General features: G+C 30.2%; 2 protein-coding genes across 2 annotated transcripts; one reads left to right on the top strand and one right to left on the bottom strand.

The window, feature by feature from the left end:
* The first annotated feature begins 149 nt into the window (after positions 1-149).
* On the top strand, positions 150-2,019 carry LOC108806169 (histone-lysine N-methyltransferase ATXR6). Its single transcript, XM_018578210.2, has 6 exons — positions 150-400; positions 488-565; positions 678-907; positions 1,199-1,299; positions 1,396-1,611; positions 1,699-2,019. Exons 1-6 carry the CDS (start codon positions 160-162, stop codon positions 1,856-1,858), a joined length of 1,026 nt encoding a protein of 341 aa, XP_018433712.1. The 5' UTR covers positions 150-159; the 3' UTR covers positions 1,859-2,019.
* A 7,273-nt stretch (positions 2,020-9,292) lies between these two features.
* On the bottom strand, positions 9,293-10,690 carry LOC108809097 (plasmodesmata-located protein 6-like). The gene is made up of 2 exons (XM_018581223.2): positions 9,868-10,690; positions 9,293-9,513 (listed from the first exon to the last, which is right to left on the bottom strand). The coding sequence occupies exons 1-2, from the start codon at positions 10,613-10,615 to the stop codon at positions 9,335-9,337; spliced, it is 927 nt and encodes a 308-aa protein (XP_018436725.1). The 5' UTR covers positions 10,616-10,690; the 3' UTR covers positions 9,293-9,334.
* Positions 10,691-14,906: the final 4,216 nt, after the last annotated feature.

Here is a 14,906-nt window from a genome sequence, read left to right as displayed (position 1 = left end):
ATAAACCGGGATGTAATCGAAAACCGTTACAGTGGCGCCAAATTAGACCCGGTTATTGATTTTCCCCCGCGAAAGTTCGTTGAAAACAGAGCGCGAACTCTTCAATATCTCTCTCTCTCTCTCTCTCTCTCTCTCTCTCTCTCTCTCTCTCTATTGATAATGGTGGTGTTGCGGCGGAGAAGAACCCAGGTGACAAACCCTAGATCAATGGCGGATGATTCTGATTCGGAATTGGATACGGTATGCGAAGAATGCAGCTCAGGGAAACAGCCCGCGAAGCTGCTTCTTTGCGACAAATGCGATAAAGGGTTTCATCTCTTCTGTCTCAGACCGATTCTCGTTTCAGTTCCCAAAGGCTCCTGGTTCTGTCCTTCGTGTTCTAAACACCAGAAGCCTAAAGGTAAGTTCTTTTTAATCGGATCGTTTTATGTTATGGTTGAGCTGTAGATTTTGATTTGTTACTTAAAAAATGAAAACTTTATTGCAGCTTTCCCTCTTGTTCAGACCAAACTCATAGACTTCTTTCGGATTAAACGGTCCTCTTCAGACATCTCATGTTCTCCAGGTAAAAGTTTACATCTTTGTAGTTTTTTTTTAATGTCAAGATTCCGACAGATGTATGTGTTCTGTTCGGAGATATTTACCCAAAGTTTGATTCTTTTTTTTTTTTTTTGCAGATAAAATGGGGAAGAAAAGGAAAAGGACAAGCTTGGTGATGTCTAAGAAGAAGAGGAAGCTTCTTCCTTACAATCCTACCGTTGATCCTCAAAGGAGGTTGGAGCAAATGGCGTCTCTAGCCACTGCGTTGAGAGCATCCAACACCGAGTTCAGCAACAAGCTTACTTATGTACATAGCAAGGCTCTAAGATCTGCAAACAAAGCTGTCCTTGAGAAAGGAGTCATGCAGGTATAGACTAATGTTCTTCAATCGCGTCCTCATAGGTTTTAGTATCAAACTGAAGAAGATGATTGTGTATTCAAATGCAGTATTCAAGAAATAGTTAAATGGTGGTGGTTAAGCGTTTTATAGAAGATTCTTGTTTAATCAGGTGTCTAGACCGATTTTTTGAATGCCTAGATAGTTTTTTTTAATTATTTTGTTTAGACCAGATTTATCCCCTAGGTGCTGTCTAGACCGATTTTTAGAACATTTATTTGTATAGACCAATTTTTAGAACATTGATTCAATGTCACACAGGTTCTATCTAAACAAGATGCAGAGACCTTAGCCTTGTGCAAGAGCATGATGGACCGTGGTGAATGCCCGCCGCTTATGGTCGTCTTTGATCCTTATGAAGGGTAATTTAACATTCTTATTAGGTTCTCTTCTTTTTTTTTACCTTTTTAACAATCTGGAATGATTATTGAATTAGATTGGTTTTAAACCTGTGACAGGTTCACAGTAGAGGCTGATAGGTGTATTAAAGACTTAACAATAATCACAGAGTATGTTGGAGATGTTGATTATCTGAGCAACAGAGAAGATAGCTATGATGGCGACAGCATGATGACTCTACTCCATGCCACTGATCCTTCGCAGTGCCTTGTTATTTGCCCTGACAGACGCAGTAACATCGCTCGCTTCATCAGCGGCATCAACAATCACACACCGTGAGTTTTATCTTCTGAGCTTGAAACATTCTAGTATTTGATTGTCCTCATTTGTCTTTTTGTTGGCGTTTTGTGAAATGTGTGCAGAGAAGGGAGGAAGAAGCAGAACCTGAAGTGTGTGAGGTTCAACATCAACGGAGAAGCTAGGGTTCTTCTCGTAGCTAATAGAGATATATCTAAAGGGGAGCGTTTGTATTATGATTACAACGGATATGAACATGAATATCCAACTGAACATTTTGTATAACCTTAGAATTATGCATAAGCTTGTTCAGCAAGAAAACCAAAATAGTCTACGGTCTTCTTGTCTTCCCATGAATCAGGCCTTATTTCAAGTTGTATGTGTTATCGTATTCGAATCTGGACGGAATACCTTTCAAATTATTTGAGAACTAATTTTTCAAATTTTGTTTAAGTGTATTCTCTACAAACATTTTTACATTTACATGTACATTTACATTTACATTTTCAAATCTAATCTATTAAAACAGGAGTACAAAAAAGAAATAACCCAGATTTTTCCACAATATTTACATTGAAATGCAACTGACTTATAAACATAAAATGCAGTCGTTTTATAACTTAGTAAAACACACCTAATTAAATTGATACTATTAACCTTAAATTAAATGGGCTAGCCTTCACTCTTAGCTATTCACGAAGCCCATACCTATATAATAACAACAATCATTATCTGAGTCGTATCTTAGAATTAAAAACAGATTTCGAATTCTTAGACCATATTATGCACAAACAAATAATTCTTAGACCATAAAAAACACATTGAATGTATATGTTTACTAGAAATATTATTCTCGAAGCCCATTACCTATATAGTAAAACTTAATAGGGGTGGATGTTCAGGTTCTCATTCGAGTTCGGTTCGGATCTATTTGGGTTTTGGATTTTCGAGGTCAAAAATTTTAGTCCCATTCGGGTATTTATAAATTTCGGTTTGGATTCGGTTCGGGTTCGGTTCGGATCCTTGCGGGTTCAGATAATCCATTTAATTATTATTAAAATTCTAAAATTCATTATATACTTTAAACTTCACAAAATGTATAAAACAAAATAATATATTATATATAAATTTGAATAACTTGTGTCAAAATACCAAAACTTAACATATAAACTGGTTTGATTTGAATATTTGGATAGAGAATCAAATAAATATTTTAAATATTTTTGGTGTTTTGAGTATATTTTAACTATTTAGACATGTACTTTTGACTATTTGTATATATTTTTAAGTATTCTAGACAATTTAAAAGTATCATATATATTTTGGATGATTTTTAATATACATTAAATCTAAAAAATATAAGTATATTAATTATTTCGGATACACTCGGGTACCCGAAATATTTTGGTTTGGATCGGTTTTGGTTTTTTAAATACCAAAAAATTGAACCATTCGAATATTTAAACAATTTCGATTTGGATTTTGTAATACTTTTTCGAATCGGATTCGATTCGGTTCTTCGGGTTCGGTTTTTTTTTCCCAGCCCTAAAACTTAATATTACCTATTCAGCCAAATATTTTGCAAATATGTAAACATATATACGACATAAATAAGTTGGCATAATTAAATATGGAATATAGTCAACCAACTGAAAACAAAATCTCTATCATTAATTTGGGAAATAAAAATAAAGTTTAAATTTTTCGTTATGAACAAATTCCTAAAAACTTCCTAAAATTTAGATAACCACCAATTGATATAAAATATCTATTGTGTGATACACAATCATTTTTATCTTCCATCAATATACGGAATATAACCACTATATACGAAAATCACATATTTTAAAAGGAATATTCCAACATATTTAAATGGTCACATTTATATCTTACAGCATGTATTGAATATATAATAATATATAACACATTACATGATGAACATATAAAATATAGAACACCTAAAATGAAAAGAAAATATAAATTTATATAAAAAAAAATTCAACATCCGCACGGACGTGCGGGTCAATCTCTAGTTTTGTTTAAGTGACATGATACTCTAACAATTGTGACATGGATTATGGTTAATTGTGACATGAACAGTTACATTTAAAGTTGTTTTATATTTTTTGTAAAACATTTTAGAATAGGGAAAATTCTATAAAAATACATCAACTAAATTTTTATTAAGCTTTTTAATATTCAAACTTTTTTGCTACTCAATTTAATGCATCAACTAACTATATTTTTCATTTTAATATACAAACTTTTAATTTTTTTTTCAAACTTTTAAAATGTATCCCTTTTAATATCCAAAATTTATTTATTTTAACTAAAATACTAATAAGTTTCAAACAAAATTTAAAAATTCTCTAAAATTTACAAAACAATCTCAGAAAATTCTAATTTTATTTTAAGATTTAGGAAGGTAATAAATTAGAGAAAAAAATTAAAATTTTAAAAAATAATTTTTGAAGGAAAATAAATAAATTTGTTTTCTAATTCAGAAAACAAACTAAACTCAATATTTAAAACTTAAAAACAATATTTCAAAATTTAAAATTATACACAGTTTAGTTACTTTTATTTCTCAAACAGGAAATAAAATTAGAATTTTCTGAGATTTTATATAAATTTTAGAGATTTTTAAAATTTCGTTTGAAAATATTAGTATTTTTAATTAAAATAAAATAAATTTGGATATTAATATGGGCATATTTTTAAAATTTTATATATTAAAATGAGTAAAATAATTAGTTAGGGTAGAAAGAGTTTGGGTATTTAAAGTTTAATGAATTTAGTTGGGGTATTTTTATGAAATTTTCCCTTTAAAATATGATAATAACTTATACATCTTTCTTAAAATAATTTTATTCAAATATAATATAAGTGTAATAATATTTTAAGAATTTTGAAATATTTTATAATTCTACACTTTTTATTACTAAACAATTTCTTCAAAATGTATGCTATTTAAAAAAAACAATTATCAAATTTTAATATTAATACCAGTACTTTCCTTTTTAATATTCACAAATTTTTAAAAAATATTATTTAGTTTTACATTTTGATAATTATACAATTTATACATCCTTTTCATAATTTTATACAAGTTGATATAATATATTCTAACAAAAGAATATATATAAAAATATATCTAAAATTTTAACTAGAATATATTGATTCTTAAATATATTTTGTAAGAAATCTAAATATAAAGTAAAATAATTTTAAGAAAATTAGTAAAATAAAAATTTAATAAACAAGGCTAGGGCCGGTGCCGAAAAACGTCCATATATAACCCTAATTATTTTTTCAGGTCTCTAAATCATCCTTGGAAACGAGACCATGGGCAAGAATTTCTTCGGTAAGATGTGACCTCTTACTCGGGTTTTGTTTGTTTTGTACCTCTGTAAGGTTAATTAATCGACCGATCTAATGGTTTCGTAATTTTTGTTTCTGATCGTATAGATGCGAACATCAATGTCTTCTGGGACGTGACTGACTTCCCTATCTGTACCACCGGTCGCTCTTATCTCGAGACACTCAGATCAGTTCTTGACAAACGTGGTTATACTGGTAAGCTGATAATCAGGGCTTATGGTGAGGAGAAACCAGACAATCTGGGTGATGTATTCACCTTCCAACTCATGAGTGTGCTTCGAAACCCCCCCCCCCCCCTTTTTTTTTTTGAACTTTTATTTAATGTCCGATGTCCGTCTCTCTTGTTGATATTGCTAGTTATATATTTTTATTTCCAGGAATAAATATACGAGACTTAATATGATGTTAGTGGACATTGCTCTATGGGATATGGCCACATTTCACTCGTCTACCCCAAAAAATGTGATGGTAATGGCACGAAACATAGAGGAAGATACCGACTTTCTCTACGTTTCTTATGATTTGACATTACCTGGTGGTAATGATAATTCTCTCTGGGTGCTGGCTGATGACTACGAAAGAGAGGAAGTACACCGTGTCAAACTTCCTTATGCAAACTTTATATGGAAATGGCAAGATCTATTGGCTGGAAAAGAGCCTTTGTCCCCACAGCATGTATATGCATTGCGACTCAAGGCTCCCACTGATAGCATATTAGGATGCTCCTACTGATAGCATATTAGTATAATGTATCTGAACTTTTGTGTAATCATGTCTCATCTGAAACAACTCTGTGGGTTCAATTTAATACTTTTTTTTGGTTATTAATTGAAGAATTTTCTACCTGTTAAAAATCAAAACAAAGGAGTGCGCAAAAAGGCAGATTCACTCACTTTTAAGGCAAATTATAGAGATGATCTATAATAAAATTGCTCACATATTGATAATGCAAGAATTGTTCCACATTGACGGTATATGATTAAAGCATTAGGAGCTTCGGGAAGCAAATCATTTACTGAAAGTATTATTATCTGCCAACTAGTTCTGAGAGTTAGTGTAACGCCCCGACCGCCCACGGCTAATGGACCATCCATGTCCGCTCTCTCGGCCCGTGGGCCCCATCCCATCCGACGGTCGGTCGTTAATTTTTCAAGGCTCGAAATCATCGTTTACTGACCCTGCAATCACCACCCGACCTTTTCCCGTGCTTTGGCCTCACTCGCACGCTATCGCGAATTACTTTCCGATAGATCACCCATCCTTCCACTACTCCAGCTCAAGCACGCTTAACTCTGGAGTTCTTTCAGGATGTGCTCCGGAAAAGGTAAGTCAACTTTGGTGATATAGGTAGCCAAATCAATTCTCTTAAGCCTTTTCACATATCACAACTCGGAATGTTACAATTCACCCCCTCTCAAAGAACACAACGTCCTCGTTGCACCCCATGACAGGTCTCAAGACGCCTCTCAGGTCAGAACTGAGACGGCTAACCAGCTCTGATACCACTTGTAACGCCCCGACCGCCCACGGCTAATAGGCCATCCACGCCCGCTCTCTCGGCCCGTGGGCCCCATCACATCCGACGGTCGGTCGTTAATTTTTCAAGGCTCGAAATCATCGTTTACTGACCCTACAATCACCACCCAACCTTTTCCCGTACGTTGGCCTCACTCGCACGCTATCGCGAATCACTCCCCGATAGGTCACCTATCCTTCCACTACTCCAGCTCAAGCACGCTTAACTATGGAGTTCTTTCAGGATGTGCTCCGGAAAAGGTAAGTCAACTTTGGTGATATAGTTAGCCAAATCAATTCTCTTAAGCCTTTTCACATATTAGAACTCGGGATGTTACAGTTAGCATCAACCGTTTCCTTTTGGACGACGTTTTGAGTAGCGGAACCAGCAGCATCCGTTTCACTTTCACGTTTCACGCCTTGAGCACGATCAGTGTCTGGTGAGCTGCTTCCGGAATCATCATCATCATCACTAGATTCACTACTATACAGGTCGATGGAACTACCTCCAGAACACAAGGAAGACCAATGCCAAGCTTTAATTGGCTCAGGATAATCAAAGTTTTCTGGTGAGCATCCGTCAGGAACTACTGTGAAAACATCATGATCTCTCAAAAGAAGTCTGTCAAAAAATCTGATCATGACTTTGGTATCTTCCCCTGGGATACTCTTTGCGATAACCAACAAAGTTTTTATCCCTCCATACTGTTCACGGTAGCGAAGCCAGTGAATCATGCCATGTAACAAACGATAAAACCTTGTAGGTTTATGGACAACTTTTTCTGGGGTGAAGGACTCGGAAGCCATGTATCGTTCATAATCAAAGGAATCCGAACTACCATAACTCCATAAGCATAGAACACCACGTCACCACCACGAACACCCTTATCCCATAGAGCTAACTCGACATTCTTAACAAACTGATCTACATCGAGACCAGGAGGGAGTGGGAAGTCATCCATGTCCCAGAAGACGCCTGTCCAACCATCTGCATGCATACGCGAGCGATAGCGAGAGCGAGGTGATTATTAACAAAATAAACTAATCAGATCTAGTTGATAACTACTACAGGTAAAAAAAAAGACAAAAGCAAGAGAGATATATCTTACTCGCGACCATGGTTTCGACGGAGATGGATCGGAACCTATTAGACTCAGACGAGGAAGAGGAGGAAGGGAATTCTGGGGTTAGATCTGTGGCTGCAGATGAAAGGGGATACTAACCAAACTTTATTTTATAACGATTATTTGAAAAATATTTAAGTAGAAATCAATATATATACATAAATTTTGAATAAATTTTTGATATAAATTAATTATAAATTATTATTTTATTTGAAAAATATACATAAAATTAAATTTTGTTTTATGATTATTTTAGATAAAATATATTTTCAGGTAATTAGATTGGTTATTTCATACTTCCTCCGTTCGTATTTATTTGACGTTTTACAACATGGCACATAAATTAAGGAAGTTTATGTAATGTATATTTTAACATTTTATTAGTGTTTAATTTTTAATTGATTTCATACCATTATCGTTAGAGATCATTAACTACAAGGATAGAAAAAGTCATATGTTATCTTCTTTTACCTAGGACTTTGTAAACATCAAAGATTTTGACACAAAAGAAAATCATTAGAACGTCAGATAATTTCAAATGGAGGGAGTATATTTTAAGGCTGGCTAATTTTTCAAAACTTAAGCCTATTATTTCTCTTTTAGGATTCTCCTAGGGTATTTTTTATTTTTTCAAAAAAAAATTATAAATTTTAATCTTAATACCAGTAATTTCTTTTATAATTCCAAAATACTATTTAGTTTTATTTTTTGATAATTATATCATTTTATATCTATTTTTTTCTTATTATAGAAGTTTAATAATATATTTTAACAAAAGAAAATATATAAAAATATATCTAAGATCTTAATTATATATATATATATATATATATTCTTAATTATAATTTTTTTAAATATAAATTTTGATTAAATAATTTTAAGAAAATTAGTAAAATATATAATAGTTTTAAAAAAAAAATTATTGTTGGACATGGTGCAAAAACAAAAACACACACATAGTTCTAAAAATACCTCCCTCCCGACATGACCTGATGATTGAAATGGAGCACTAATTGTGGTTTATATTGGGATTAGATTGGTATAAACGAAATTAAGATGGTCAATCTTAAGAGATCAACAAAGAGTATCTAAACTTTGGGGAACAGCCTCTCTAGGAGGCTCAGCATCTAGCATTATGAAGGAAAATTCATGTTAATGGTATGCAGATTACTTGGAGCATGGGGTTTAAGAAGATATGGTTTGAAGGGACACATTTTGGTCTCTATCTCGAGCACAGATTTTGGGTTATGTTTATTTTGAGTAAATTTGTAATCAGTGGGAAAAAAATTGTAATCAGTGTTAAAGTGACGGATAACTTTTAAAAAGGTGAATCTTAGTGGCAAGTATAATTGTTTTAGATTAACCACACATCCTAGATTTACTTTTACTTTCTTAAACTAGTGTTAAAGCAATTTGGTCCCAATCCTAGAAAAGCTTGAATAGTTCGAAGACTAAAGCTATTTGAATTTTGTATATGATTTAAACAAAAATACATTGTTTTTTTTTAACTGACAAAATACATAACCATATTTTTCTATTTGTTATGAGGTACGGATTCACACGAGGCATAGAGACCCAAATCTGTGGCTCCTCAAACTTTTGTTTTTTTGTGTTGCTGAGTGGTGGCTCGTAAAAATTATTCGTAAAAATGTGAAGAACCGGCTCATTTCAGTGAGATGATTTTTAAAATGCGACAAAAAAACAGATTAAATTTTGAGACTAAACAGTTGTATTATAAAGTCTATCCATTTATATAGTCCCACAACAGATAAAATATAGATACAACAAAAGAAACATAAAAAGCGTATATCAATAATGACTGAAATTTATATACTAAATATTGTTGTCCCCGGTAGTAAAAACTCTTGGTCCCGTCCCTGAGTTGGGCTGGCGTCATACCGCATAACGTTTTCTTATACGCTGCACTCAAACAATATGAGTATCAAATATATTAGACTGTAATCATAGCATCTGCATTTGATATGTAAAGAAATTCATAGAAAAAGACTTGTTAAAAGTCCACGTCAATCAAAATAACCAATGAAAAATATTTTAACTAATATCATACGACATGGTCAGTACTGAGTGTACCACTGATTCCAGAGCAACTACATCATATAACCTATTTCAATTCAAATATGTGTACCACTGATTCAAGAGTATCTACATCAAGTAAGCGATAACCCTTACCTTAGCTAACATTAGATTTGATTGATAGTATTGATCACGGTAAAATAATATCAATTTGATTCAAGTAGAAAAGCAAGGCATTACCGTGGCCAGTGGCTCCACGCGACCAGTAACGCACGTAACACTTGGCTAAGTGGACTTCACCCCAAGCTGTTATTCCACACAACGACTTCAGCTGTAAGTTCGCTTCCTTCAAACAGTCGTTACAGTCACTAACACTAAGATCTCCAGTACACTGCGCCACAGCTTGCGCTCCCTCTCCTATCGAAGCTCTATAAGGTACGTTTTCTGCGTCCACTACAAAACTCACCATCTTGCTGGTCTTAGTCAACTCGTCCGAGCTATACCCCCACGGTGTCCCGCATACCCTCGCCAGCAACGTCTTATTCGCCACGCCGAGGAACTTAGTGTTCTCATACTCCACGAAGCAGCCTTCGAGCAGCAACGCGCCGCCGGCCGCTCCCCCGCAGAGATTTTGGAGTATGCGCACAGCTTGCGCCACGCATCTAGCGCAATCATCGGAGCGTGTGGAGAGGTCGCTGCGGCAGTGGTGCATCCCGTGGACGGTTTTACCGTAGGTTCCGACGGTGAAGTCGTTGTATGTGAAGACATCAGCTGAGTTTGCGAGCGAGGTGAGTAGCGTGTTGACATTTGAGTCGTAAGATGATCCGGGAAGGTACTTAGAGAAAAAAGACGATCCTGGAAAGTAGTTTGGTTGCGTGCAGTGGTGGTAGTAGAAAAAGATATTGTCGGAAGGAGATGAGAAGTTTCTGATGAGATATGCGGCTGCGAGGGCGACGGAGATAATAATAATTGTGTTTATCGGTGACATGACTTTTTCGTTGATGTGTTGCTTCTGAGTGTTTTAGAAAATATTTAAGTAATTATGAGATAATGGCAAGCAATTCGTTATTCTTTGTCGGCTTTTCTGTATAAATAAATAAATAGTTCCTAGCAAATTATTAAATTACATGACTTCGACTTCCACCAATTTTTTTTTTTTTTTTTTTTGAAACTAGACTTCCACCAACTTACACGATTATAAAACTATTTCAACTACAAAAGTAGTCATTGGAATTAAAAAATAACAATAAACAAAAATCAAGTTGTTGATTTAATAAGGTAAAGAGGTGATGCGAAGAAAGAAAGATCAAGCTGGCGATGGACATTGTTCAACCAAAATTACGACAACAAAGTTGTGAATGTAACTTTTTATGTGAATATAACTTAAAATCTACAATTATTAGACTTCTAATTTCGAATTTATATTATTCTGTAATTTATATTGTAATAAATATGCGTAATTTATTTTAAATAATATCATATTTTTAATTAGATGTATGAATTTGGATATATAATATCTCTGTCTGCTTAGTTATTATTTGAATATATTAGATAACACTTATTTTTATGATTCATCTATAATATTTTTTTTATAGATTAAAATTTGATTAGTTCTGTTATTTACATTTATTTTAATTATCGTCTTCGATTTGTAAATGTATTTTAGTTAGAATTTTTTAAAATTTAATACATGTTTTTTGAGAATTCAAAAGTAATAGAGAAATTACCAAAAATATCATTTTCATAGTACCACTTTTCATGTTTACACTAACCACTTTTACCACCACTTTCAATGAAGGGTTTAGATTTGAAGGTTTAAGATTTAGGGTTTAGATTTGATGTTTTAGGGTTTAGGATATATAGTTTAGGGTTTAGAGTTGAAGATTTAAGGTTTATAATTGAGGTTTTAGGGTTTAAGGTTTAGAGTATTGAATTTAGGGTATATAGTTTAGGGTTTAGGGTTTATTGTTGAGGATTTAGGGTTTAGGGTTTAGAGTTGGAGGTTTAGGATTTAGAGTTTATAATTAGAATTTTGAAAAACATATATAAACAAAGATATAAGAACTTTTAACCTTTTAATAAATAAGGTATTTTTGAAAATGTGTATTTAGCGGTGGTAAAGATGAATAGTGGTACCTTAAAAGTGGTATTTTTGAAAATTCCCCAAAGTAATAAAGTAAAGTGTGTTGATAGATTTCAAAGTTACATAAATAAATCTAACAACAATAGTCTTTTGAAACTTCATGCATATATATGAATTATACAAAATAAATTAACTGTAATAATTTGTTAACATTTTTATCATATTATTTGAGAATTTCATATATATTCATTAGTATTTTGAGTTGTTCTATAATTTTTATATATAAAAATATTACTATAAATAATAATATCGTATCTAATCTATTAATTTAGGGTTCTATTTTTATCTACCGATAAAAAGTTGTTAGACCAATTCATTAATAACCTAACATGTATATTTGACTTAGTCAATTAAAAATACAATCACAAAAATAATTTAGGTGATTTGATATTATTTCAGTCACTTTTTAATATTTTTTTCAAAATTAAAACTCATAATTTTTTAATATTTAATTTTGATAATTATTTTTATTAAGATTATTTTTCAACAGTTAGAAAAAATAAAAACTAAACGGAACAAATTTTTATAATGAAATTACTATATATATATATATGCATATATAATTTAATGATATTATTGAAAATGAAAATTTAAAATTACAAAAATTATCTCTTTATATTTTATTCATTTAAAAAAAAACTAATGACTAATGTATTTTTAAAAAATATATAGTTTAAATCAATTATATTTTATATAACATAAATTTATATATTGTGCCCCACATCAAATTATTTTCTGGGTCCGCCCCTGCATATAACATCTACGAAACATTGAATATATTGAACTCCGAGGTACATTCTAATATGCTATAGTCTTCACTTTGGTTTTTGAAAACCAGATATTTAGTGAATCGATTTTACCATGAACAACTTTATTCATTTTGTATTGTATTTATATCCAATATCGTCAATTTATAAGGAGGGCCACATATACAACTTTATTCAACTCTCTCTTTAATATGTGGTTTTATTACCATCAACCTAGATTTTGATCCGTACATCTATGCAAGAATCTTTTATTTTATAAATGTAAAATTGTATACTATATTTTGTATATAATCATTTTAGATAATATTTTACTGTCATTTTAAAAATAAATATATATATCATAGATAGTTCTAAATATAAAATTTAACATATATAACAATTTTATTTGTTTGTAAAAATTATAACATAAATTATGAATTTTAATCTTTTTAAAATGAGAATGATATTTTAGTCATTTTAAACGGCAAATGATATTTTTATTTATTTAAATGAAAGTAATTATTCAAAATATATTAGATTACCAATCTATATGTAATTCATTTATTACTTCTATTTTAATATAATACAGCCAATACTTATAAAATTTGTAAAATTACCATATAATTTAATTATATTTTGTTTATAATAATAATTTAATCAAACTAATTTATAAAAGTATTATACTAATAATTACAAAAGTAATCAGTGTATTAATTAAAAAATATTTTTTTTAAAAAAATTGTTACATTTTTCTCAACATTACTAAAACTAAAATTTAAATTTACAGTTAAAATAGATTTGTTATTGATATCCTTATAATTATTTAGAAATATTATACATTAAATAAATTGATATAAATAATCAAAAAATGTAACTGAATATATGGACCTAGTATGACTATTTTATAGTAGATAAAAATGTTACTTCTCTTTTAATAGATAAATTATTTGTTATCCATATATTCCATTAACTTAAGATTTTTAATTGCATAGGTAAATCTATTTTATTAAACCACAACCAAAAATTAAAAAATTTGCAATCTTATTATGTTACAAAAAGGGTCTTAGTTGAAAAAAATCCTAACCAATATGTAAGATCTATAAACTAAATATAGATATTTAAATTACATATCTACACTAACTTTCAATAATTTGAATTGTCATTTAATTTATATTAAATTGTTTTAATCTATATATGTTGCATTGAATCAGAGACATGTATAAATTTGTACGAAAAATGCATTAGCAAATGTTTTTAAAACAGTTAGAAAGTTATTAAGTTTTAAAACGAATATATGAAAATATAATTTTTTTATTAAAAACTATAATATTAAATTTATAAAATCCATAGTTAAAATAATATGATTCAAAAATTAAAATAATTATATTTATACAGGTTAATAATATTTTTTAATAAACATTTTATGAATTTAAAACTTTAGCAAAAAAAAATAGTCCACGTTGAGCGCAGATATCAATCTAGTTTTTAGTTATGTGTTTTTTTGCATAAAAAAATATTGGTCCAGTTTCTCATTTTTGGGTATATTGTGTTGAATATATTTCTTCAAATTAAAGTGTAACTATTGCTAATCTAATTCAGCCAAATCAAAATAATGCTATTCATTGAATTAGTTTGTTCTTCGTCTTAGATATGTAAGTTTATTATTATTATTTAATAATTTAGTATATTTTATTTTTAAAAATAAAATAAGGAAAATAAATGATGATAGGTACGACGTTTCATGAAAACATAATCGATAAATTTTAAAGATAAAAATTGTTTCTTTACTTTAATATCAATATTATTTTCTAAACTTTCCTTTTCATAAAATCAGATTATATATGAAAAGATATTTTATTTTAAATTTTATAAATGTTTTTATTATACCTGTTATTCGGAAAAATATAAGTGAGAACACTTAAATAAAAGATAAAATAAATTTTTATTCATTAAAAATATCTTAGTTTATGTTATTTTGTAACAATTTTAGAAACAGATTTATTTTAATAAAATAATAATTATTATTAGTTTTTAATATATATATATATATATTATGTTGTTTAAGATTATCTTTTAAAAGAGAATATTATTTCTTTACTTTGAAATCAAGATTATTTTTGAACTTTCCTTTCCTCTTTACTATATAGGTTATCTAAAAATAAAACTTAAATAAAATAAAATTTTAATAATGAAAATTAGGTATATTTGATCAATTACTGATAACACTGTAATTAACCGTCATGTAAAAGTTAATGTGAGCGTGACAGATAGAAAAATAAATTTTCAAATAATATATAGAGATTCATGCTCTATATAAAGAACAACTAATCTATCCATCCGCTGATATTAAGAAGTAATTCTGTATATAAAGTAATTCAACTAAATAGTCT

This window comes from Raphanus sativus, chromosome 6, assembly GCF_000801105.2.
Source record: "Raphanus sativus cultivar WK10039 chromosome 6, ASM80110v3, whole genome shotgun sequence".
Taxonomy (NCBI): Eukaryota; Viridiplantae; Streptophyta; class Magnoliopsida; order Brassicales; family Brassicaceae; genus Raphanus; species Raphanus sativus.
Note: the sequence above shows the minus strand (reverse complement) of the source record. Positions and strands in the feature narration are given on the sequence as shown.